We start from the raw sequence: 26837 nt of genomic DNA on the forward strand, positions 1-26837 counted from the left end.
ATAGATAATGGGCGAAAACGAGAAGGACAAGAAAGGAGTCGGGGGTCTTGCACACATTAATTCAACAAATGTAGGTTCTATTGATATAGGGTTAGGCATAATATCGACAGCATGTGGTTCATATCCTCTGCAAAATTCTGCGCCTTGTTAAAATCATTACCTCAAAAATAGCAATTTCTGGAGATATCTTCAGATCGAATTTAACATCAAATGTGGCAGCATTTTGCATCTAGCCCATCCTCCGTATGCGAAAATTTTCCAAAGGGGGAGGGGCAGTGGCGGCTGAACCGGGGGGCTTGGGGGCTCAGCCCCCCCCCCAATGAAAAAGTTGAGGGGCTAATGCATGATAAGCCTCCCAATATTTACCAAGGCTCCGAAACGTGCATCTGCCCATTTCCCAATGCATACTTGTCGATCTGTCCGATGCACGTATACTATATAGGTGTAATAATTTTAGTAAATGCTGGGGGACCCTCGGCCTGTCCCCTGGCTATAGACCACATTGTCACCCCAACCGCGTCTTCACGCCCCGTGAAAAGTGAAAGCAGTGAGTGTGAGTACCGGTAAGCGCAACACAACTTCGTCTTAGGCCAATGACTTGCTTCATTTCAGCCAGTTCTCCAACATCCCCTTACTACACTCAAAAACGTCTTTGCGAGTACACTACGAGTAATAGCTACTCTCTTAAAACACCATCGAATATACAAATTACAATGTTTTTACAGACTTTTACGTGCAATCTGAGAAATTGCAGGCTTGAGACCCATATTTTAGGGCTATAGGTATTCGCAGCATAAAACACTCGGGAAGTGCCGTTTCCGGCCATCTGGGGGTTGAAAAACCCAAAATTTTCTTGTGCGCTCCGCGCCAACCGATGGTGGCGCTCCGCTTAGATAGTCTCTACACATTAGCCCCCCCCCAATAATTTTCCCGTTCCGCCGCACCTGGAGGGGCACCCCCTCCCCTTAGACCCCTCCCCCAGGACGGCGATCCGTATCCACCTAAGTGCCCCCCATCAAATGCTGGTGCTCCCCCTGTCCCCCCCCCCTCCCGACTCAAAAGTCTGGTGACGCCACTGGATGACAATAAGATTTATAAAGGGTACCTACTAAATATCAGGCTGCATCAGTCCAATCGAATTTCTGCAAAGTGCCCTTCGACGTCGGTAACCCCCCCCCCCCCCAGATTAAAGGGGTTCCGCCGCCCTTGCCCATTTTCCATACCATTCTTTTAACGCTTTTACTAATTTCCTCACTCGTAAACTGTAGGCGATATAAAACGTTGCGATGAAAGTTTTCTATCCTAGACTCCTGGGATAAATAGTATATCGATGCAACCTCATTCACACATTGTTCGTCAATTTTACTGAATGAGTAGTTCGGCATGTGGGTAATTTCATTAGGCTTTTACTTTTCAAGTCCTTTCGTCAGATCCGAAAAAGGAACGTGCTCAGATTTTAGAAGGTTATTGCTGTTCTCTTTATCAGTGACTAGTTTCTGATGGATTCTGTTCGAGCCAGAATCTCATTTGGTGACAACTTTAGTGAGCTTGCAACAATACATCGAAGATGTCTTATACTAGTTCCGCGAAACGAATGCACCACCGTAAATGCACTAAAAGAATACATAAGGATTAAGTTCAGCATAGACCAGCAGTTGAACTTTGGTTTGTCAATAGATGGATATGTTCTCCCTGAATGGGAAAGCTCGCAGATAATAAGGGAAAATGACACACTGTGGTAAGTCAACTTAACACTAGTCTAGGCAAACAACGTTAAACCTTAGTATTTAATTTCTATTATGTTACTGTTAGCCTATGCCTACTTCGCAAGGCTATAGTACTAACATAAGTAATGCTTCGTTATCATGTTATCCAGACCTGTCAACCTGTTTGACCCCAAAATAGGGAGAATAACATTTTTCAGGGCCAAAAAATGGGGAGATCAAGGGGAAAATAGGGAGGTTGGTAATTTTCAACTGAAATGATATAAATACTCCTAAATAAGTGTAGTCTACTTATGCAATACAGTGAGAGAATCATCCAATCAGTGTTTCTTGTTGTAGTTTACAGCAGCTTGCTTTGCTTTCTAGAGGGTTTCTTAAGTAGGCTTCCATTTGAAACAGGTAACAGTGGAATCTGAGTACTGTGACTTCATGGATAGTATGCTAGATAGAGTCCCATCAAGCTTGAGACTTGACTGTCTGTCTTGTTCTTGCGAACTACACTGAATAGCCTCTCCTGTTCAGCGTTACTGTGGGAATTACTAAGCATAGGACTAATTGTTGGCTAGTTTCAGAAATGTCGCAAGTGATGAAACATTAAAAAACCGGGAGAATAGAATATGAAACCAGGAGGCCGGGAGATTCGGGTAAAAACCGGGAGTCTCCCGGTGAAAGCGGGAGAGTTGACAGGTCTGGTTATCTGCCAGTGATATTAGTCTTTCATTTGTTGCGATTGTTGCTGAACCAGGTCAACTTGTTTGACATAAATCTCCCTGCCCCTCAGGGTAACACAAATGCAACACTAAATAAATACAACAGTCCTGATGTACTGTACTGTAACTTTGTAAGGCTCTGTAATATTATTGAAAACCAAATAGGAACATACACTTCCTACTCTTCGGACTTAATGTATATTAATAAATAGTGCAAAAAAAATCAACTTACTTGTTGAAGTAGACCTACTATAAGAACATACCTCTTCAATCCTCATGCCCAGGTAGCCAGGACAGCTCTAAACTAACTTCAACTACTGTAAATTATACTGACTTAGTCCTGACCAACTTCTTTAGGAGTAAGATTAAAGCAATAGCTATATTAAGGAACAGCAGTGTGGTTGGAATGTGAATGAATGGAGATAGAATGTTATGAGTTATTAGTCAAATGAGATGAGGGTAAGTGGCACTGGCATTCCTGAAATACTGTAAAATGAGGGATGGAATGAGATTGAAATAGTTTAGTGGATATTAATAAAGATGAATGAATGTCATAGCAACAATAGCATGAAATTCAGTTCTCTGATAATTACTGTTGACTGTTGTCAACATTCATTGAAGTTGAAAAAAAAAAACAGCTCCTTCATGGAACGGTAGGATTCAGTGTTCATATCACTTTGGTTGAAATTTAGTGTACATAACTGTTTCTTAAATATCTTTTTATACCAGCATGATGTAGAGCTCTACTGTATAGCACCTCGTCTGTCTGTCCGTCTCATTGTCTGTTTCAATGTAAGGTACCATATTTAAAGTGATATATTTCTTTTAAACTAACAATCTTTCATTAACTTAGTTGTACCCTTTAGTTAAATTAGTTACAGTCTCTTTTCTATTGTTTATTTCTTTCATAGCATTTTTGCCACAGATGAGTCTTCCGCTCTGCCAGTTTTGAGAAACAAACGGAAGAAGAAAAGGAAATCGGAAGATGGATCAAATAGACAAATTGAACCAGAAGCAAAGAAAGCAAAGAAGTCAAAAAGAAAGAAAACAAAAGAGCCAGAGAAAGAAAATGATAAAAAGAAAAAAAAACACAAACATAAGACATCATCAGTATTAAAGAAAGTACATGAAGTGGAAGAATTATCAATAAAACAGCAAGAAAGAATGCAAGGAGATGTAGACACCGACCAAACATTTCCAGCAAATGTCAATTCTACAATTGCAACTGAACAACAGCTAGTTGCTGAGGATGACGTGGAAAATGTTGTGACTATGAATGGGGCTGATGTAGATGCTGTGAGAGATCAAGTGGAGGAGAACAGAAAAAAGATAGACATAGATGAGTCAGGAAGACTCCAAGAAGGGGGTAAAGAGGTGAACAATTTGAAAAATGGTGACGCTTCACAGAACAATAGCCTATTGTCACGTAATGAGAGAATGGTAGCTGGGTTACATGAAACGATAAACAACAAGGATGAAATTACTCCATTGAAGAAAAAGAGAAGAAGAAAAAGAAGAAAGAAATCTAAATCAAACATTGCCGTGAAAAGTTCTGGATCCCAGGAACAAAGACCTGTTAGTCCTCATGAATCCACTGACGGAAATAATGTGCAAGAAGGGCTCGGGGTTTCATCAAGTCAGTCGATACGGGAAACGCTAATAATCGATAAGGAACATTCTTCTGGTCACATCGTCTTTGATTCAGATGATGATGATGATGTTGAAAACCAGTCAAAGAAAGTTGAAATTCAGGATGAAAGTATAAAAAACGGCAGAGTGACTGATCTCCTCACAAGTCATCTCGAACAGAATGGAGAGGTAGAAAATGACAACAGCGAGGTGCAGGGACCTGGATTGGCACCAACAGTTACCGGTGAGGAGGCACAGCAAGAAAAACAGGTAGGCTTAAATACTGTATGTTTTCTTTTTCTGTCACATGGTGGTCGTTCAATCGAATTGATTCATTGTTAATACCGTCGCAGAAGTGTGAGGCTGTGGGATTGAATTTAAGAGTTGCAAGTGGTTCAGTTCGGTAAACTCGATAATTCTGGTAGTTGTCAGAGGTGGTACCGACTACATTCCACTTTTATACACTATTATCCTATGCACTGTTAATTTTACCGTAGAAGATTCTGAGATGGTCAATCAATGGATGTGTTAAAATAAATCAGTCCTTGTAAGTTTGGTGTTTGAGGGGTGGGGGGTGGGTGGGTGTTAAGGTGGGTGGGTTTTGGGAGGAGAATATTTTATTTTTTCCTGTCTGGCAAAATTGCAGAATCCAGGGCAGGATTGGAAATATCAGAAAAGTTAGGAGCAAGCTTACAGCACCTTGACATTTCCATAGTGAACCACATAATCACAGCTTTCGTCTGTCACTAGAATTTTGATACGTGACATGATGAACTAAACTGTACTGTACTTGATTACATTGTGTGAATTTGTTACTTCACAGTTTCCTTCATTTTCCCCTTCAGTTTCACAAACAAGTACCGAAGACTTATGAAGCCTACCAACCACTCAATGGCCCTCCAAGAAATGGAGATATCATTGCTTTCAAGGTTTGTTCCTTTTTAATCAAGTTTCTTATAAATAACTGTTGGCTTTGCAAAGATATTATTTCCAGGTTCTGAAGATGAATTATTTTTATGTACTGTACAAAGTGTCAGAAGTGTCATGTTTTTTACAGCAGATGGAAAAGGGTGTGGGGTTGTACAGTAGTAAAGAGGGTCAGGAGGGATAAAAGGAAAACTGTGATAAATTTCTTTGTGCATTATTTAAGCCTTCTCTCACCATATTACCGTCGTTCATCTGTGCTGAAGACTATTACCATTATTTCATCACCCATTTATAATGTGTATATCTCATATACTGTACTGGATGATAATCACCATTTTATTATTTTCCAGACATTGGAACTATCATCTCTCTACACACCAGAAGTTTCAGAGTTCAAGGTTCGTTCTAGTATTAAGTAGTAGATCTACTTTGGCAAGTGGTGGTGTGATTCTCGTGCTGCTACGTTAGTCTATTTAATAAGTATGAAACAAGTTCAGATCAATGAAAAGCTTACAAGTTCAGAGTCCTTCAAGTCTTCCTAAAGCCATTCCTTGAAGTTTGCATTCTTAGACTCACTTTGCCTATGAATGATATTTAAAAATCTTTATGGCAGCTCACAGAATGCAAACCAAAGAAAGAAATATGTATGTCACATGTAACTATGTTATCTGTAGACAGCCCAAAGGTACTTAATGCAATGTGGGTGTTGGCTTGTCTATCTTTTTCAGCAGTCGTCATATCATAATTTAATCTGACTTGATAGGTCATCAATACTGGCCCCAAACTTTACTACTATACAAGCTTCTAAAACTTTTCCTGTAAGTTCTGACATGTTTAAGAATGATTCTAGCTACTGTAGATAAGAGATGTCCTTAAAAACCATTTGCCTCCTATCAGGAGGATCTTTGTTGAATCATTTGCAAATGGCTCAAGCTTTTTCGAGATGAAATTTTCATTTAATCATTTAACAAAGATACTCTATTTGTCATACAGCAACAGTAGTTTACTGTATATAGCTTTACTCATGGTAATGTCTTTACTTGAATTTGTCTGCAGGAGGGTGTGGTAACTAAGTTTGACCACAAAACCCAGCAAGTAGACATACAGCTCACCACGGTACCTTTTACAAAACCAGCTGCCGGAGAGGACCAAAGAGACGGACGCTTTGAGATGGAGATGGATGAAGATTGGACCACAGATCGTCAACAGGAACAGGCAACAGCATTGGTAGGTGTGAAAAATCACACAAAGTATAGATCACCTCACTTTACTTTTTTGGACTGTTTGATCATTTGGCAGAAAAACTCAGCAGGATATCTAACTCAACCTTTCTTTGATGGTAAAGGCTAAAGTTTTGGTTAGGTTTTGATTCACACCAATTTGGAAAGTTTTATTGCCTTACGACTTAACCCCTCCCGGAACCAAATGAATTGGTCGCTGTTTACGGTCACCAACTAGTGTAAGTTGTTCTGGGTTCTGATTAGCATCCCTGGCAAACCTTATCAGTATCTCCACCATGTTCTAGGTATAGGCCAGACAAGAGGGTTTGAGGTGGGGTCGGTGGTAAGGGAGATTACATCTCTGGGGCCCAGACCCATTCTTTCTGTGGTAAAAATGCTAGTCATTTGAAAATGTCTGAATCATATGTCATTTAGACATCAATGACGATGTTTGAAGGAACAGTCAGATCGACAACAATATCTTTTCTTTCTACAGATTTCCACTCATCTCTCATCTTTGATGGACCTCAAACTGATATCCTAAGGAAGCCAGCTCCTAGTAAGAAGATTTGACTTGGCCATTGGTCAGTTCTGTACAGAGCAACTACATAAATATATAGATATTGATTACATCAGTACTGTAATGAGGTTGCACGGATCTCCCTGACTGATTTTCGTTTAGCTCTATAATTTGACATTTTGCTTTGATAGTTCCAAAATGTGACTGAACTTGGAAAAGACACAAGTCAAGGTTAATATCAGCTGCTTAATGTCATTTCCAAGTTGCAACAAATGCAATAGGGCTACGTAGTTACAAGAAACAATATAAAAAACCGACAGAAAATGTCAGTGTTTAGCCATCAGCTATTCATAAAGGTGAATAAAGAAAATACACAAACACTTTCTGAGTGTTTTCCTTTTTATTGGTTTTCATATTTTTCTTTCTTTAAATTTCCAAAATGGATGTCAATACATAGGGTTTCTAAGGTAAATGTATGAACATGATTTGCATAACAGGGAAACCAGTTCCCAAGTACAAAGTCTCTAAACATTGCACATACAAAAGCATTTTGGGTTGTACAAAAGTCCAAATGCAATTGACTATCCACTCCTGTATAGAAAAAATCACCAGATACAAATATTTTTTATTCAGAATTTGCATTTTTTGCTTTATTAGCAAACTGCATTTGACCTTAGAAAGGTATCTGATATAACATCAGTGGCTATATATCCCAATTTTGATGATGAAATTTCATTTTCTCTTATTTCGTTACGTCAACGGACAGCCGTTATTGATCTTGGTCTGGCTAAAATTAATATTGCTTGAATATATCAATAGGTTTTCCATTTTTTTAAATACAAAATCATAAAAATCTATCTCTTTTGTTTCTCTTCTCTTCACATTTCACTATCTGGCCCTCAAAACTGTGAATACCGATAAAAAAAAACCTCTTCAGATAATTCAACTCACCCCAAAAGGAAAGTGTAACACTTTGAAAGAATTTTGCTAGTCAGAATGTTGAGCGACACAATTGAGTCAATATTCATAAATTATTCAGAACAAAACTCAAACATGACCTGTATGAAATGTGTGAGATGAGACTTTCATCTCTGATTTTCTCTTTGCTTCCCTTGTAATATTCACCTGAATTTTTTTATTTTTTTTTTATTCCAAAAGTATGAAAAAACAAGTGTAAACAAGAAGAAAGCTGAAAAGAAAGAAAAGGTAAACAACTATTTAAGGCTCTAGTTTGGTTTGAATTTCTCACCATCGACCAGAGTACCATTCTTGCTTGTTTAAAGGAAAGAGAAGGTACATGCTGTAGTGACTGTTACTTGAGTACAAAAGAAATACACCAGGGAACGATGAAACAAAGCATAAAGTTTTGCATATTGTAAATTATAAAACCGGTGAGATATTAAAAATTTATTGATTGGATCGTACCATTAACAGTTTTCTAATGAAGAGCAGACAAACCAGTTTAAGATTTAACCACAGAGATCTCTTGGTTAGATTGAGTATTACTCAATTATATGTAAATATTGTGTGGCTAAGAATATAACAAAACTGTACCCCCAACAAAAACATGAAGCTTTTAGTACAACAGCTTATGTAGTTTACCAAAAAAAGGTCAGTTTAGATCAAATTGAGAGGAAGTAGCATGGACCTTGCAGGATCCAATAATTAATTTCATTTTCAGGATTCATCAATTTGACAAAATATTATTAGAGTATAATGTTCCATTTGAGGAAAAAATTTACAAAAATAAAATGATATCATGTAATACTCATTGGAGCAAGAAATAAGAAAATGAAGTAAGTGTGATATCATATTCAGCAGACTATTGAATGTTCTTTGGACCTACAACTTACAAATGGCCCTGTTTTATATTAGACCACCAGCAGTGTGTTGAACTCCAACAATCGACGTCCCATTTGTGGTGTAACCCCAGATCAGACCCAGCAACTTGGAACCCCACGATAGAATGGGATCAGACTCCGAGCTCAGTGTTAAATTTTTAAATTTAACCGAGTTGAATTTAAACAAGTTGAGCCAGAATTAGCAGAGACCTCTTGACTTTCATTGTTGTTGTTGTTTGTTACACTTGTAATTCGATACAACAGCTGCACATCACAAGGCTTACACTTTCACACCAATTTTTGCGTAAAACACACCTCAATTTAGGATATCGCCAGCGAGGGGGTATGATACCCAGCATGGGGTCTACCATAAACTTGGGGAGGTTCACAAAATCAATTCATCTTGTTTTCAATGCTGAATACAGATTGCCCAGTTTGATCTGTAGCATAAATGTGACTATTATAATATTGTTATTGTTTCTTGATAAACCCATTTAGAGAAATCTCTGACAACTCAACCAATTAGATTTAGATATAATTTTAAGTTTTAGTCCAAAAAGATAAACAATCTATGTCAAATATATTGCCACATACCAATGCAGATTTGCTCTGCGTGGTTGAAAATTCACAAATCAGAGAAGCATATGAGGTAGAAATAAATGTGAAGTTCGAGACATTGCCTATTTGATGGAATTTTACATTTTCAATCAAATAATCCGACTCCGGGTATATCACACCTTGTACTGATGTCAACCAACAAGTTGACAGATTTGAACCTTTTCCTTTATGTTTCTGTGCCATATTCAAGTGCAAAAGAAGCAGTAAAAAGAAAATAATACGTCATTTTGAATGGCATGAGCGAAAAATACATATCTAAAGTGTCGATATTACTGGAATAACTACTGTACAACTATGATGACTGGCTGAAGGTTTCTAATATCCTTTGACTGAATTTCCATTTTACGACTTTATGACTTTCTTTTCTGCTGGTAGGAAGCCAACGTTTACAGAGTTTCCCCTACTGAAAAGTTGATAGTTCCTGTCTTTGAACCTAGCAGTTTTGTAAAAACACAGTCAACAGACTGCTCATCTTATTTAGCCCACCATTCTACAAACAAATGTATTCTAAATGAGTTTCTTAAACTGCTCTTGTTCTGATTATAATAATCTGACTCTGGATACTAGATACAGTGCAAAGGGTGGATGCACAACTCCTCAAATTGGGGAAGGGGGTATGGGGGAACAATTAATTATAGGTAGATTCTCAAAAGATTCACCAAATAGATTCACCAGTAGATTCACAAAAATAGCAGTGCATTTGAAAACATTATTATAGAGTTGAAGCATGTTAAATCTTTCTACTGTTTACCTTGTTCTGATCAAAGCTACATTTCTTTATAATATTTAGGCAACAAAATGTCCCAACAGGTTGGAAGGTGGGTGGAGGGTGGGTGGGTGGGAACTGGGGGTCCACCCCTGCAGTAAAGGTGTGGTGTGGAGAAGGATGAGTGAGGAGGGAAATAAGTACACAATATTCTAGGTTTAGTCCTTTAACAAGGCAGACGCTAAAAAGGCCGCTTTATTACCATGAAAAATCTGTCTATATACTGTATAAAGCTTAAGAATTTTGCTTCCATTCTGCATTTTGTCTTGAACAACTTGCTGGGCACAAATCATTACACTGACCACATTACACTATTTCCTTCCTCTGAGGTGACATTATTAATACCGACGCATTTTATCCGTGATAAATCTATGATAAAAGTTGAAAGGCTTCCTAAATGTATTCCACTTTTAGTCTCCAGGTGCCCTGTCCATTTCTGCTTCTCTCGAATTTACAGATCTGACGAAGCATCGACCTAAAAACTGGCGTGTCTTCGGGGGGGAGCTTCCTCTGAAAGTTTTTCAGGATTTCGTCCGTGGACGCTTGTCCGGGGATGCGAGCCTGCTCGGTGATAAATATTTTCACCTGGTTCATGAGTTGTTCGTATTTCTTGGAGACCAAAGGCACCATATTTGACGTGCTTCCTTCTTCCTCTGGTTCCTTCATCTGGACTTGATTCCTCGCTCTCATCTTGGCGAGGAGAAGCGAGGAGGATGGGAGAGACGATCCTTGTTGCAGAGAGCTGGTGTTATTTATTGCTTCATCTCCGCCAAACAATTTCTTTCCTCCGAGGAGAGTCTGCTTCTCTTCCTCCTGAAAAAACACGTTTTTTAAGAAAAGAAATCAATATGTTTCAAACAGTAGTTTGGTTTTCTGAAGTAGTTAACCTTGAAAGCAGAAAAAATTCAACCCACACTTCTCTTACCTCAACAAATTTGGCGATGACATCGGCCTTTCTGTCCCGATTTAAATGTTAATTAAATAACAACAAAAAAAGGTATTAAATTCTGATAACTCCATCAGAAACAAATCTTTGTTTGGCTTAATGAACACAACATGACACACAAGGATGAGACTATTCTACCACAGATTACAAAATTATCCTGTTATTCTTCATGAATTGTGAATTGAGGATACAGTAACTTCCCGATGTATCACTAGTTCAGCCACTTTCACTGTTAAGCTTTTCCATTTCTCTCCCAAAATAAAAAACTGTATAATAAATGATGAAATGAAATGTTTCTCCCTGTAGTCAATTAAATTGCTAAAGGCCATCACTCAACCAAGTATACAAGTTCATTGTCATTTAATAAAAGAAAAAATTGTAAGGAACTTTGCAGTAGTTAACAAAATGCCAAATTTGTAAAAACAAAATGTCTTACCTTTATTTCAGAACTGTTCCCATTCTGTGCCGAGACAGGGCCTGCTAGATTACTGTTCAGTTTCTGCCCAAATTTAGGCCTGTAACCGACAGAAAGAAATAATCCTTAAGGAGAAATTTGCCACTTGTGGGAGATGGTTGCTGCAAATTGATCTCTCCTGCCAAAAAACTTGGCTTCTTATAACATAAAGACAGTGACCTAACTTAAAGAGGAATGGATTTATTCACTCTTTTTCGCGACATGCAGCTTCGTGATCTTACCTGCCCCCTTTTACTGTTTATGCTCCAAATACTGGAACAGACTGCCAGAATATATAAAGAAAAGCTGTTATGAGACAGTTAAGAATCACCTGAAAGCCTATCTGTATCAGAGGACATAGCAAGAGTAACATGCACCTTTACACTTTTGTATGGTATGACACTCTATAAATGCCATTGATTGATTGATAGGTGCACATGTACACAAACACAAACAAAGGGTGAGACTAACAAGAAACCTCTCTGTGCCTTGACTCGTGACTTAATCTCTCATTTATATCACATGGGGATAAATAAATCACTTCTTCTCTTGATCTCAGATAAAAATACAAAACCAATAGAGGAAATCCCTCTCCGGTTGCTAACCTACTGCACAAATGAGATTAATCAGTAGACATGACACACATATCCAAATTGGACAATCATAAAAACCTTTTATTGACAAGGCAAGCGGGTAGAGTATAACAGGGTGCAAAGACCAACAGATTTAACCCCTCTTTTCACCTTAATAATTTTAACTATCATCAATCAAGACTAGTTTTACCTGGACGACCCAGAGCCCCCTCCTTGACCGATTGTCCCAGTCCACGTGGGGACCCCGCTGCGAGCATTCGGACAGGTCTGCCTGGATTCCTTCAGGGCTCTGGCAGCTTCTTTGGCGACCCGGGTAGCTTCATTTTCGATTAGTACGTAATCTGGGTTCGAAGCTTCCATGATGTTGTCGTGTTTCAAGGCACTGTGGACTCCTAAGAAAGGAAAAGAAATAAGCTAGATCAGATTTTAACTCATGTCATATGATTTCTATCATTGACTATATGCAGCATTAAAGCAATTAGTTGAGTTCGATTGTTCTATATGAAAGCAAAAGTTGCTATTTTGAGGTAAGTCACCTGATGAAGCTTTTATTCCATTTAATAAAGAGAAAAATTTGACATCAAGTGAGACCTACATCAGCAGTGAGCTCTCTGAAGATTTCTTTAACGAAATGATGAATTGTAATACCTGTCTTTCGGAAGAGTTTCTCCAGAACAAATTTATCCTGTTTCTCGTGGGCCTCTTTCTCCTCATCTTGATCTTCCTGTTCCTCATCCTTGGTTGACCTGAAGACTCGATGTTTGGCAAGGTTTGCGATACGAACTCCGTCCAGCTCTGAAAGAAACAAGCCCCAATAATACCCTTTAATATTGAACTTTATCAATTTGTTTTTTTTTTCATTCTCTGGACCAGGCATTTGACTTAACAAAATGTACATTCTTTAATGTACAAAATGATCCACACAGATTTAACTGCATCAATAAAAAAAACATGAAAATGAGCTTAAAATGTAAACTAAGAAACCGGATATAAGAGCCTTAAGTTGTATAAAGGCCATTTAGCTTCTCTAAACACATGTACCTGTGGCTGCTGAGCATGGTAAGATAAATGCCTTCTACCAATACGATGCTCCACCATGTTTAATATCTGGTTGTACTTGAAAGGCAACGTCTTCCAGAGCCCAATGAAAGAACATAAAACAAAAGCAATTTCTTCAATATCACATTCACAACCATCTTAATCTCGAATAAAACTTGTGCAGAGATTACTGTTAAACTCACATCACTCTCACAGCAGAAAGTAATGGAGCCTCGTATTACAGACTTACTTGCATCTTTCTTCTTCTTCCTCTTCTTCTTTTTCTTTCTTGCTTCTCTTTCGGCACTTTCCTCTTCCTCTCTCCTCCTAACTTCCATCCTCTGCCTCTCACCATTTTCACCTGCCGGACTCTTTTCCTCCTCACTGCATTCCGAGATGTTTGCAAAATCAAACACTTTTTTCTTCTCTTCGGGCATGTGTTCCTTTTCTCTCTTTCGAAGTTTCTTCGGAATTGAGAACTTCCCCTCGGGGTCCAGCTCGTTAGCGGACGCGGATCTCTTGATGGCAGGGTTTTCCAATCTGGTCAGACTATTCTCTGAGTTGGACTTACTCAAGTCCACCCCATCTTTGGTACCATTCCATGATATTCCGGAAGGAACTGTTCTGGACCTCTGGAGTTTTTTCTTTGGTCTGTTTGATGGAGTAGGGGTAGTTTCCTTATTTAATTTTATGTTAGATCCCGTGCCAGCGAATATTGCACTAGTCTCGGTCTCCTCTGTTCCGTCGTTTAGGCTAAAGAGCTCGAACAGATCGTTGGACTTGAAGAATCGTCTCTGGCGTGGATCCTTTAGTACTCTATTGGTCAGGAAATGCTTGTAAATTTGCCTGTAAAGAGAATCAAGTCAAAGCATACGTGTGATTTATACAATAAAGTAGAAGTCTACAAGTATCGTTAACATCCATTCCAGAACGAAGGATCAAATTGGAAATGAAAGGATAACAATTAGACAGAGTTATACCTGTCCAATCTTGCTGTTTTCCTCAAGTGCATTTTGGGAGATATATGCATTCATAGTCATTGCTTAATTTGCATATTACTTTTAGGCTGTTTTAAATATTCTATTCTATGCATCTTTGGACAGTATTTCAAATCTTTTTACCCTTATTCTGTTAGGACATACTAATTGTGGTAAATCCATAAAATCACGACCATGTTTTTGGGAATTCCTTTTTTGATCCTCAAACCATCTGCTTACACATGTACAAAACCTTCAGAAGTATAACATCCCTCTTCTGGCCAATCCATCAAACTCTTTGGCCTCTCTTTTCCTCTCCAACTGCCTCCATCTTATCTTGATATATCTTCCCTTCCAGTTGTGAGGAGTCCATAGATAGTGATGTCTCTCTTCTGGTCAATCCTCAAAGCTTTTTCTCTGGCCTCTCCTACTATTTCCAAACCCCATCCCTTCCCCCCCCCTCTCCCCACCCCTCTATCTTACCTGTGGTATATCTTCTCTTCTATTGTTCCAGCTGTCAGGAGTCTATAGATTGTAACGTCTCTCTTCTGGCCAATCCTCCAAGCTCTTTCTCTGGCCTGTGAGTCTGTACTAGGATTCCAGTCAGGGTCATAAATGATGACTCTGTTTGCACCTGTCAGGTTGACCCCGAGGCCACCAACACGTGTAGTTAAAATGAATACAAATATTGATGAGTTCTGTGTAAGGCAAAGTAGAAACAAAAATGTGATGTGAACTGAGCACTCAAACCTATCTTTGATAATTTTAGTAAAACAAATCCACACATGTATCAAACGTCTAATTTGGAGTCTCATTTGTGGAATCAACTGCCACATTTCTGTATTTTGTCGGCCATTTTCCGTAAAAAACTAAAAATGTGCATCATCCTGGAATTGGAGTGGATTTAAGTTTTGGCTTTGACTTATATTTAAATATGCTACTTGAATATGAGGAACTGTGCAGGCACGCTGGAAGAGGAAGGCACTGGGGGCACAAGCCTCTGCAGTTTTGTGGCAACCTCAAGAAAATTGCCGATTTGCATTTATATTAAGAAGTGCTTTTTGTTCCCATTGTGGTAATGAAATTGTAATTTCAAAAGTTGTTATGTTTAAAAAAAAAGTTACATCCAAATAACTGAATGAATGACACAGACTGAACATAGGATGCATGGTGTCATCAGGTTTGATGTAAATAGCAGTTTGGCCCCTCATATCCAAGTGACATGTCCCACTTTTTAAAGTGTTCCCTACCCTCCCTGTACCCCCGCCAATCCCCTGGTATGCTACTGTATGATTATGAAAACTATTACCTGATTAAACCTGTTAATCAACGACTGTCTGGATGCGATTCCTGTGCTGCCGTCGAGTCTAAGATATTTATATCTGGTCTTCACGAAAGACTCGATGATGTCTAACATCTGTTGGAAACAGAGAGAATCCAACAAAATTTGTGAAATTGTCATCAGAGGTGCAAAGGCACTCCAGGATACACTTCAGTGACTATCAAATTATGAACACAAATGCCAAATTACAATGAAGCGGCGAGGTAACTTCAATAAACTCATTCCCCCACCCTCCCTTCCCCCTAGCCCTCCACTTCACCCATGCTATCCCCTCCACCCCCCCAACAAAAAAAACTTTGACATTGTCTTTCATGGTTTACTAGATTTTAATTATATGAAGAATAACACACTATGGCAATATTCTCCCTATTGCCCCCCCCCCCCCCCGCTCCTCTTACCAACCCTCTAGCTCTTTCAGTGAGCTGATCATAATCACCATGTCAATTTAAAGTGATATTTCAGCTCTCCATTATTAGCAGACTGCCTCCATCCCCCCCCCTGAAGGGAGCAACTCTTACCATCCTCTAGTCCCCCTCAAACTTCCTCCACTTTCTAATACCTTATCCTGTATATCCCCACCTGTTTGCCTTGTGAGAAGAGTAGCACCCTGTGGCCTTGCTCTTTCCATATTTTCAGGAGTGAGGTGATGACGACCATCTTGCCAGCTTTGGACCAATGACCGTACCTCTCCTCTTCTGGTAGATCCTCTTCATCGTCTCCCTTCAGTATACGGGGTCCTCCAGTCACCAGATGAGGATGGTTACAAATCTTCCTCATTGTGATCAGACCAGAGAAGATCTACTCCAAAGAAGAAGGAAGAAAAAAAATTGGAAAACAATTTTTTTATCGAGTTATCTTCTGAAATGCTAATTAATTAAATTAGTTACTTAAATTAGTTAATTAATTAAAACTTAATCAGAACGGATATATCTATACAGTTCTGTAAGGCACTCTATCAAAACATCCCTCATTATGTGAGACAAAATATTTTGTGCTCCACAGTTTCACACAGAAGCACAGCTGATTTGAAGAGATAATCTCTATTGTTTTATATTGCTTCTGCCTTGCTGCAGCAGATTTTGGCATTGTTGTAAGTTTCCTGTTTACCACAGTGCTTGAATTGACCACCAAACTAAAAAGAACCTCTGAATCAAATATAAGATGATTCCACTTTGTAAGAAAGAACTACTTAATTTTAGCTCTCAGTTAAATCAAGTGCAAAATGACTGATGTGAAATATCAGGCCTTTTGTTTAAATTGTTTACATCTCAAACTTCAGTCTTTCACTGCATGAAAACCTTTCAGTCAATCTGTACCACATCAAAGCAGAATAAAGAATATCCCATTGGTTTGCAGGTTTTAAAAATATGAATACAGCAGTGCATTATGGTCCCTATTGTAGCTCTTTTACAAGTCTCTTCCCCTGCCTCATCCATTCCCCACCCCCCCCCAAAAAAAATCATAACATATGAAACTACAATGTATGAACATTTATGTATATGATTGAAGACAGAAGCGGGGAATCTTACTAGACATACACACACACAGACACACACATACATACATGTTTGTATTACATTCCAACTGAGGACCCCATTGTATTTTCCATTGTTCAAATCCACGTACCCTAACCTTAACAATACCCCAGACAATAGAATTCTTCCGAGGACATGGTGATTCTTTAGAAATCACAACCGAGGACCTGGAATTCTTTTGTTCAAGTCCTCGATCAGAATGCAAAACAAACGCATACATACACACACACTAACATTGACATTGACAAGGAGCTGAGTAAAGAAGACATCATGTTACCTGGTATTCTCCTTTCATGATTTGGTGACACTCTCTCGAGTTGAGGTAATCTCTATAAAGTTCTCTCTGTTCGTCCGTTAACCGACAGAAGAGGACCTGCTCGTTCTTTGAAGGTAACTGTATGTTCTGTTGGACGTCAACCTTCATCCTCCTTAGAAGGTACGGGTTGATAGTGTCACGCAGCACACAGGCACACTTATAGGCTGTCTGGACCTGAGGTCAAAAATAGAGGATAAAATTGACAAGTCGTCAAGATACCATCGATGAATATTCAAAGGGCAACCAAAAATGTTGTTTTTAATAAAAATAATGAACATGGGAAAAACTTGTAGAAGATATTATTACTGCTTGATAATCAATTGAATAAAATGTCATAAAAACACAATTTACTCTCTCCCAATCTGTACTATTTAAACTTTTCTGGAAACTACAGACAAATAAGAAATACTAGTTTTACAGAGAAAAGTTCTAAATAATAAATGGGTGACCCGCAGGTACATGCTGCAAGATAAGGGAATTACCTGCACAGACGTTGCATTGGCATAACCTCCCTGGGTTATAGGAACAGAGAACTGTTCCAGAAAGATCGGCAAAGTACCCAGCTTGCCCGGAAAGACAAAATCAAACAACGACCAGAGCTCCTGGAGGTTGTTCTGAAGAGGAGATCCAGTGAGGATAAGGCGATGTGGCGTCCGAAACTGAAAAGATATAAACACATGACCAGAACATGTCAACGTCTCACTGTCCCTGAGCCTCATTCCACATGATAAATCCGATACTAAAATGCGCATACCAGGAACACAGTTCCCATTGGTGTGGATAGTGAAAGATTTTCAATATAGGAAATAAAAACAAATATATTTGAGATATTTTTTGTCTCATAACATGTGAAACCTGAAAATTTCTGTACTCAAAACTTGAAACATTGCTGATCAATGAATTGAATCTAATCATAACACGGTAACATGAGAACAGACTAGAATTATGTCGCTTGGTCTTCAAAGTTGTTTACATTTCTTTTTTATAAGAAAATTGTGAAAAACTTTCACTTAAGCTAAAAAGATGAAGTTTTTTATTCATCTCCTTCTTTGAAGTAAGACACAATTTTGTCAGAATGCTCTCCTTAATACATGTTTCATGTCAATTTAAGCATAAGCATGCAATAAAGTGCAAAATTCTCGTGAATTTCAAACCAATCTTCCATTCAAGGATTTCTTGCATCCACAAACTTTTGCTCTATTTCTAATAACAAGAGTAGCATCTTAACAATGAAAGGTTGTGATAAACATAATAATAATAATAGCAGCTCCCGAAACTGACCTGTTTACAGGCTATGGTGGCTTCTGCATCAGGATTTCTTATCTTGTGTCCTTCATCTAAGATGACATAATGCCAGTCAAACTTATGTAGAAGCTCCTGTTGGATGCGACAGGTTGTGTACGAGGTCACCAACACGCTGTGAGTGTTGACGATATCTCGCACCAGTGTTGCCTACAAGATACAAGACCATGCAATGTTTGTGAGGTTAAAAGGACACACTGGAATTACCGAATAATGTCACAAAATTGTGGAAACTTACAAAGCAGGGGGTTAAAAAGATACAAAATTATGAATTGAATTTTAAACTTAACAATAGCTCTTATGGCTGTTGAAGATACCCTAACACCAGAGTAGCTAGCAGTCTTGAAATTAGGATTAAAGATATATTGTTGAGAAATGTTGTCTCAAGTAGTGATGTGGCTGTTGATAATATGTAGGTAGATAATCATGTACTAGGGTAATTATATAAATTTAAAAATGATTAGAGTACACAAGAGCAAACTGGACTTTTCCCAAGTACATACTCATACCTGTACGCTAGCATACTCACATATGTACTTGCACTCCATATCATGAGCTAGTACTCATACTGGTACTTGGAGTACTAGTAGAGGTACTAGTGAAAAAATGAGTACTCCTCCAAATACTCAGAACCTTATACTCTTTACTCATACTAAGGGAACTTCTACTTGTACTCTTGCTGTTGTACAGTTGGTCCACAAGTCTGGACCAAACATTACCAGACTCACATTATTTTTTTACATTTTTGCACTTTCTGCTTTTGCTAGTAGCTAACCTTAGACCCAATGTGGGATCCTGAGGTATGCAAGATGGCCACTCTGATTTCAGGGTACCAACGGTGGAATTCTTTGACCCACTGGTACATGACCGTGGCTGGACAAACGATTAGCACTGGTCCCAAACCTTCATACCTATTGAAAAAAAAAGTAACAAACAAAATAAATAACAACAAACTGTTTCTCCATAAATGGTCTTTTTGTCACCCAGCAATGGAAATAAATATCCCGATTTACACGATGATAGATGAGGAATCATTTTTTTTTATAAAGTTTGAAATGAACATCTGGGCAACACACCACTTGGTGCTTTTTGTCCTTACTTTACAGAAAGTTGTTTTCCATCAATATCTTTAAATCTCTTCTCAAAATATAAAAGATTCCAAGTTTCCTGAAACACATACTAAAACCTTTTCAGTCTTAAGATATGATATTTACTTAGTAAGCAAACCACCAACCAAATGCCAGCTTTCCGAGTCCAACAGACTTTTCCATTACTGTCAAACTTACGCAAATTTGACATCAATCAATCAATAAAAAAAAAAAAAACTACGACATAGTATAATCACAAGTTCACACAGACCTACCTAAATTCAGGGTCTCTCAGGTGACTGTGTTTGAGACCAGCCAGGAATGCTATCATTTGGATGGTCTTCCCCAGACCCATTTCATCCCCCATTATGCCCCCTGCCCTCTGTTGGTGGAGCTCCCACATCCAGCGGACACCAGTCATTTGATACCTAAATGGAGGAAAGCAAAATGGACACTTACCAGACCTTTGAAGTTTTAAATGGAATTTTCTAGAAGTATCAGCTAATTGTCTTCCTATCATGCCAGCCTGTTTTATCACAATATTACAAATATTAAAATCTGGTGAATATTGTTTATGAACATACTGTATCTGTTCTTTTCGTGTGGAAAAAGTGAGATGTTTCTAACCGGTAGAGTTTATGCCAAATCTCTCCTGGGACAATGAACATACTGTACCTGGTAACAGACTTATGTAACAAAATCATGACAAAAATCTCACAGTACAAATGGATTCGACCACAAACAAAGATAACATCCTTAAAAAGCGTGGAAAAAGTGAGATGTTTTTTACCGGTAGAGTTTATGCCAAATCTCTCCTGGGACAATGAACATACTGTACCTGGTAACAGACTTATGTAACAAAATCATGACAAAAATCTCACAGTACAAATGGATTCGTCCACAAACAAAGATAACATCCTTAAAAAGTGTGGAAAAGGTGAGATGTTTTTTACCGGTAGAGTTTATGCCAAATCTCTCCTGGGACAATGAGACCTCCTTTCAGTTCTGCATCCTCCAAGTCTGAATCACTATCGTCTTCATCTTCGTCTTCATCTCCATCCTCCTCTGAATCTTTCTTTTCCTGCCTCTTCTTTTTATCTTTTGCTCTTTGGTTGGCTCTAAACCAAGAGACAGTGTCGTTATTATTTTAATGCGTTTCTGTTAGGATCACTTTAAGCTAATAAACAAATTTTGCAGATTTCTCAAGCATTACTGGCAACGAATTGTGGGGGGGGGGGGGTAAAAACACAGTCAAAATCAACCAAGTTTGTATAAGTTCTTACTGCCAGGAACATTGGTCAAGCTTAGCAAAAGCAGCTAAAGAAAGATCCTATTGAAAGCATTCTTCAAGAAATAGGACAAAAGTTAACCCACTGACAATGTTGAAAGCATAAAATGTGTTGGAGACATAGCTAAATGTAAAAAGTTTGTATGACTTTGCAGATATGCACAACTCTATCAACAGCAAGCAGCAATATCCTGTTCCCAGACTGTGCTCCAGATTCTTAGTAGGGCTACAACAGCAAGAGTACCACCTCAAAATTCAATTGTACATGAGTACAGGCATACTTCACTAGGACTACCAGAATGAGTACGGACTCACCGAAGTCTCTTGAAGTACAGATCTTGACTGGAATCGTCGAGACATTTGGCAACCCTGTCTGCCATTGACCTTTTGACCTTTACCCCATAACTTGATTTAAGGTCATCCAAGCAGGTTATCTCACCATCTTCAATCTGCTCCGCCTTGCTTTTCTTCTTTCTCTTCTTATCATTCACAGGAAGAATTATTTCATCTTCTAAAATGTAGGGATGAAAAAATATTTTCAGAAGGATATTTTAAAAGGATTCACTTTTACGTATTATCATATCTGTACTACTGTTTCGATGTCAATTCTTCAATAAAAACACAATTGGATGCCATCTTACGACAAGAGATATTATTCACGCGGTTGAAACTTGATTGCTATTTTTCGGTATGAAGCTGACTTTTACTGATTTCGTTACACCACAGTCATGAGTGTAGTCTGACATATGACCTCAATTGTGAAAATCTGGTGACGATAACGATTAATTCTAGAAATGGTTACCATTAGTCATGAAATCCTCATTTACGTTTTGTTCTCTGGACTTTTGGAATGACTTGAGCATATAAATATCTAAAAAAAAAAGAAATCTCAGAAGTACTTCAAGGTTTCCCCCAAAACATCAAAAAGATACAACATACCGTACTTACTACTGCAGATTGCAATAACCATAATACTATTATTTTTTTTAAACCAAAAACACCAACGAAAAATCCTGCTATATTGAAATCTATCCTCATTTGTCACCTTCATATTGACAAAAGTTATTCATTACACTGTTAACGATTACTTGAGTCACAGTGCAACTCCGCACCAGAGATGTAAGGCATTAGATGTATAACTTTGATAGCTCTGATTTGAACTTTGTAGTGCAACATTTATGCAGAAAGTAAACAAAGGTTTCCCTGTTCAGGATTTAAAATATGAAATAATTACCGCTAGATTCTTCGAGTCCTTTTCTAACGTCGTTCCCCATGTCATCTGAGAAATTACTGCCATCAGAATCTCGCACCCGCTCGTCTTCCTCGCCGCTTATCTCCGAATCACTTCCCCAATTTTGACGCAGCTTCTTCTTGGCTTGTTTGTTCTTCGCTTTCACTAACTTCCATGGTTTCTGTTTCGTGGAATCGTACTTCGGATCAAATTTCATCTTTGGTGTTTTCCTCTTGATCTTAGATGATTTCTCCTTCAATTTCTTCTTCATCTCCTCCGATTCCTCCCAGGATACCCACCCCGATCCTGCGACTCTGACTTGAGTGGGGGCGCTCCCTTGTTTCTGGACACCTTTCCACTTGGATTTTTCCACGTGCTTCTTCACCGTCTGGACATCTTTGTCGCCGAGAAACTGAGCAAAGTCACTCTGGGTATCCATGGATGTCGATCCCGCCTGCCTCTTGCTGACTGCTTGTTCGGCTATTTCAAAGGGAGTCATTTCACCGAGACGGAGCATTCTCTCGTCTTCTGTCTCATTCCTCTCTTCATCTTTTACTGGTTTAGTCAACAGATGATGGAGGACTGATCCATTCTGATCATCTTCATCTCCTTAAATTTATAGAAAAAGATGGAAAAAAAAAAGTTTAAAACAATATCATATTGTACAAGCGATACTGGCTGGAAATCTTGAAGACTTATTCTCCCTCCTGACCTGAAATGACCCTTTGATAACCTTTTTATAATCTATACATTTCACTAAAAAAAGTAGAAGATTTGAGGTTCATTTAAAAACTTAACATACACAGCTGATCCATTGTTTCCCCACCAGATCCAAATCATCGATTAAGGAACTATGTTCTACCCAAAGTATTTATTCTCAGTCAAAATGTTTAAATTATTTTGTCATTAACCTTACTATTGAATTAAAATAATAGTAACTTGTCCCAATTCTGGTATGCAAATTAGGCTAGCCTAGGTAAATCTACTACATAAATTATGCAAAGTTAATCACCTTCCTCTTCTGATTCATCCTCTTCATCTGGCTTTCCCTCCAGTTGGTTCATCAGTGATTTCTTTTTCTTGTTAAAAATTGCCAGTTCCTTTTCCTATCAATTGGGAGATTAGAATTTTGACACAGTTTGATGGGGAAAGGTAAAAAATGTGTGAAAGATTAAATTAAGAGTTTAGAAAAATGATATTAATCTCAATTATTTTATTTCAATATTTATCGAATACAGCACTGAACTAAACGGATCACAGCATAATACTTCTTGGATCAATTTTTTTAAATATCATGTGTCTTTGCCTACTTTTTTTTCTTCTATTTGATTCTGTTACATAACTCCTGTCATTTAAACCTGCTTTCTTTCATTTTTTCGAAAAGTTTTCTTTATTAATCTTACCTTCTCTTCTTTCTGTTTTTGTACTGTCGAAATGTTCCTCTGGATTCCTTGCTGTTTCATAGTGACCAAAACCTTCTCAATTTTGTTCAGGTCTCTTGTTGTTAACCTAAGGAGTGACCATAAACACATACATTAAAATATGCATTGGGTGTGATCTGGTTTACTCATGTGCATCTCTGAACATTTAAAATTACTTGATTTATAGATCTCATTTTAGCTTGAATGGAACTTTGCTCTCTCTGTGCATCAAATGACTTGATTTGCAGATCTTATGTTAGTCTGACAAGAACCCAATCTCCCTACAACCTTTAACTTCCCTTCATTAAGAAAGCATTTTATTAAGAAATTTTGTGACTGTAGGAACTATTTGTACTACTTATTATTTTTTTGTACAGCGCCTCTGAATGCACTTTTTCTTTGTAGATATCGTGCGCTTTATAAGTTAATAAACATAAACATTAACAGAGTTTTCTTATCAGTAAATTTAGTCTCCCTATGCTCTTTCAGTTGCTTGACTTGCACACCTTGTATCAGACTGAAAAGAATCAAAGTCCCTCTTATGTTCTTTATCTTACTAAACTTACAGATGTACACATCAGTTTGAACAGAAACCATGTCTACTTTAACTTACTTGATTAACAGACCTTTAATAAATCTGTTCAGAACCAAGTATCTGTGGCAACCTTTAAACTAGCTTTTTGACTAACAGACCATACATCAGTCTGAAGAGAAATCTAGTCCCTTCTTGTGCACTTTAGATATCTTGAATTATAGACCTATTATCAGTCTGCAACTTTGCATAGAATCTATTCTCTTGTGCTCTTTGAATGACTAGATTTACAGACCTAATATCAGTCTGCAACTTTGCATAGGATCTATTCTCTTTTGTGCTCTTTGAATGACTAAATTTACAGACCTAATATCAGTCTGAATAGAATCCAAGTCTCTCTGTGCTCTCTCCTTTGCTGCCTTCTCTTCTTCAACAGATATCGCTTTCTCGACTTGGTCGAGAACATCTTTCTCAAAATCTTCTTGGCTGATGACATCAACCCCAAGATTCTGACACAGAAAATAAAATACTCAGGATGAATAACAGTACTGCATTACATACAGAACATCACAGGAATGAAACATAACTGGAAAACATCAAGACAAGTGTGTTTTACATTTTCCACTTTCAAATTAACCTAAAATGTAACCTTACAGGTAGTGATCATCAACAATTTTCTTTATCATAGGAAACTTACATAATGTCAGATTACTACATTTTACATTTGGTTTAATTTATCCTTTCTCGCATTCGATGGAAGATGGACTAGACCACTTAATTGTATGTATACACTTCTAAATAGTATTTGAAGATGGAACAAGTAATATTAGAAAGATAATAAGGGAATGAAACATAACTGGAAAACATCAAGACAAGTGTGTTTTACATTTTCCACTTTCAAATTAACCTAAAACGTAACCTTAGTGATCATCAACAATTTTCTTTATCATAGGAAATTTACATAATGTCAGAGTATATACTACATTTTACATTTGGTTTAATATTTCCTTTCATGCATTTGATGGAAGATGGACAAGAAAAATCAACTTAATTGCATACAAATTTAAATATTATTGGAACAAGTAATAGAAGAAAGATAACTGTAAGTTACAATTAGTTTTAATACAATAAAACACAAAACAAACGTAGGAATTTGCCTCACCGATTTCCTTTTCTTTTTCCTTTCCCTTCTGTTGATTTCACAAACAATAATGTTTACTCACCTGAAGCTCTCCGACTTGACTTTTAGACCCAGGCATTGTCTTGATTTTGTTCCTGTCAATGTCAAACACATTTTTCTTTTTAAGTTTGGGCTCTGTTGACCCATTCCTATCAGCTTCATTCAAAACATCTTGAGGCCCATGTAAGTGACCTTCCTTGTTGCTTTGTGATGTACCATCCTGTGGCTGAGTGGACTCACTGGAATTGTCCATCCTGAACATAGATGGCAAATTCCACGAAGTATTACTTCACAGGCTGGCTGAAGAAAGAAAACACAATCAACTATTTTACCAAATTGGAAAGAACAGTAACTAACAAAATTCTCTCTGCAAATGTATTAAGCATACAAAGCAAAAACTGAATACTAAAGACTAGCCAATGAAGTTTATGGGCTAATCAGCAGTATGGGAAACCTTTACATTATCTATGTCTTATTATGCCACCATCAAGCAACACCCCCCCCCCCTCCCCACCCTCCATTTAGACTGCAAAGTTATCATTATAGCCTTGTAAAGTTGTATACTATAGTCACACCAAAACCTGTTACACTTTATATCTAAGTTGAATGGAATCTTTCTGAGCATATTAAATATGCCGGTTACACTATTTCTGGGTAGGCCTATACTCAGTCAGAGGTAACCAATAAAATAAAAAGGGTAACAAAATTGGGTAGCTTTTGAACAATGCAATTGTTGCCGCTTTTCACGGTCAATCAAACGTTGTTTGCTCATCTGTAAGAAGGATTCAGTTAGACTATAAACTGCATACAGTGCATAGCATAAAACCAACTTAGGTCTAGGCCTCACTCGATCACTGTACTGTTGTTACATTGTTAGCAATACTCGCACACTAAATTAGAACTAATCTACAACGGCCTATTCTGAAGACTACATTAGCCTACCTCATTCAGTCATTCTCCAATATCGTGCCTTTTTTCCAGAGACTGATCTACACCTATGCGATAATCTCATTCATGGATGAACTTAAGGGCCGTAAAATAGTTTTAAGGTCGTCAAATGTTGCTAAAACGATGGCCGTTTTTGTTCGAGCTGCAGCCAGACTCGTCTTCATGCAGGTTAGCTGCATACTGCGACCTTGCATCGTGTACACAATGTACGAGCATGTTTACGAGAGAAGAAAGGTAAGCGATTACACTATGATTACGCAATCTTTATTATGCTTAATACTTTTGGAAATGTATACTAAATTTAGCGATATTTACTTCATTTTAAACGTCCAAGTAGGCCTAGGCTATATTCATGAGGTATATTAATTAATCAATATTACGTACTTGGATCAAATTGGGAGTTTAATGGGTGGATCGGCCTACCGGTTTATCTGGTCGGGAATCCGGCGGTGCGCCGTTGGCCCGGATGCAAAGGATTTGATGGGCTAGTAAAGCGAACGAATCGAACAATTACGAGATTGCACTAGCGTTATGTGATTCGTTTCCCATATCTCCTGAAGTAATAATGGATAGAGAAATACGTTTGTATTAACCGTACCGCCCCATACAAAGTGTGAGAAACCTCATTAATTTCACTAATATTAAATCCAAATAAAGTCAAGAGCAGTCATTAAAAAGTTTGAAGTTGACT

General features: G+C 37.9%; 2 protein-coding genes across 3 annotated transcripts; one reads left to right on the forward strand and one right to left on the reverse strand.

The window, feature by feature from the left end:
• The first annotated feature begins 1329 nt into the window (after nt 1-1329).
• LOC139959866 (uncharacterized) lies at nt 1330-7587 on the forward strand. The gene is made up of 6 exons (XM_071957771.1): nt 1330-1738; nt 3346-4333; nt 4909-4992; nt 5341-5388; nt 6047-6217; nt 6707-7587. The coding sequence occupies exons 1-6, from the start codon at nt 1500-1502 to the stop codon at nt 6752-6754; spliced, it is 1578 nt and encodes a 525-aa protein (XP_071813872.1). The 5' UTR covers nt 1330-1499; the 3' UTR covers nt 6755-7587.
• Nucleotides 7112-26349, reverse strand: LOC139959865 (DNA excision repair protein ERCC-6-like). 2 transcript variants are annotated; one of them, XM_071957770.1, is made up of 21 exons: nt 26141-26349; nt 25242-25494; nt 24385-24527; nt 23469-23574; nt 23078-23171; nt 22069-22674; nt 21150-21345; nt 20500-20664; nt 19822-19974; nt 19234-19369; nt 18438-18608; nt 17639-17815; nt 17118-17330; nt 15885-16103; nt 15273-15380; nt 14447-14661; nt 13237-13832; nt 12597-12743; nt 12139-12340; nt 11338-11416; nt 7112-10768 (listed from the first exon to the last, which is right to left on the reverse strand). In XM_071957770.1, the coding sequence occupies exons 2-21, from the start codon at nt 25458-25460 to the stop codon at nt 10349-10351; spliced, it is 4365 nt and encodes a 1454-aa protein (XP_071813871.1). In that variant the 5' UTR covers nt 25461-25494; nt 26141-26349; the 3' UTR covers nt 7112-10348. The 2 variants fall into 2 exon arrangements, with proteins under 2 accessions (XP_071813871.1, XP_071813870.1); XM_071957769.1 differs by having other exon boundaries at nt 25242-25498; nt 26141-26348.
• Nucleotides 26350-26837: the final 488 nt, after the last annotated feature.

This window comes from Apostichopus japonicus, chromosome 19 (genome assembly GCF_037975245.1).
Source record: "Apostichopus japonicus isolate 1M-3 chromosome 19, ASM3797524v1, whole genome shotgun sequence".
NCBI classification, from domain to species: Eukaryota; Metazoa; Echinodermata; class Holothuroidea; order Aspidochirotida; family Stichopodidae; genus Apostichopus; species Apostichopus japonicus.

Coding starts and splice junctions, on each gene's coding strand:
- LOC139959866 (XM_071957771.1), top strand. CDS start 1,500: ATGGATTCTGTTCGAGCCAGAATCTCATTTGGTGACAACTTTAGTGAG. Junction 4,334..4,908: donor AGGCACAGCAAGAAAAACAG/GTAGGCTTAAAT, acceptor TTTCCCCTTCAG/TTTCACAAACAAGTACCGAA. Junction 6,218..6,706: donor AGGAACAGGCAACAGCATTG/GTAGGTGTGAAA, acceptor TTCTTTCTACAG/ATTTCCACTCATCTCTCATC.
- LOC139959865 (XM_071957770.1), bottom strand. CDS start 25,460: ATGTTCAGGATGGACAATTCCAGTGAGTCCACTCAGCCACAGGATGGT. Junction 19,370..19,821: donor CTGAGAGACCCTGAATTTAG/GTAGGTCTGTGT, acceptor TTTTTTCAATAG/GTATGAAGGTTTGGGACCAG. Junction 13,833..14,446: donor GAAGAGAAGATATACCACAG/GTAAGATAGAGG, acceptor TTCTCTTTACAG/GCAAATTTACAAGCATTTCC.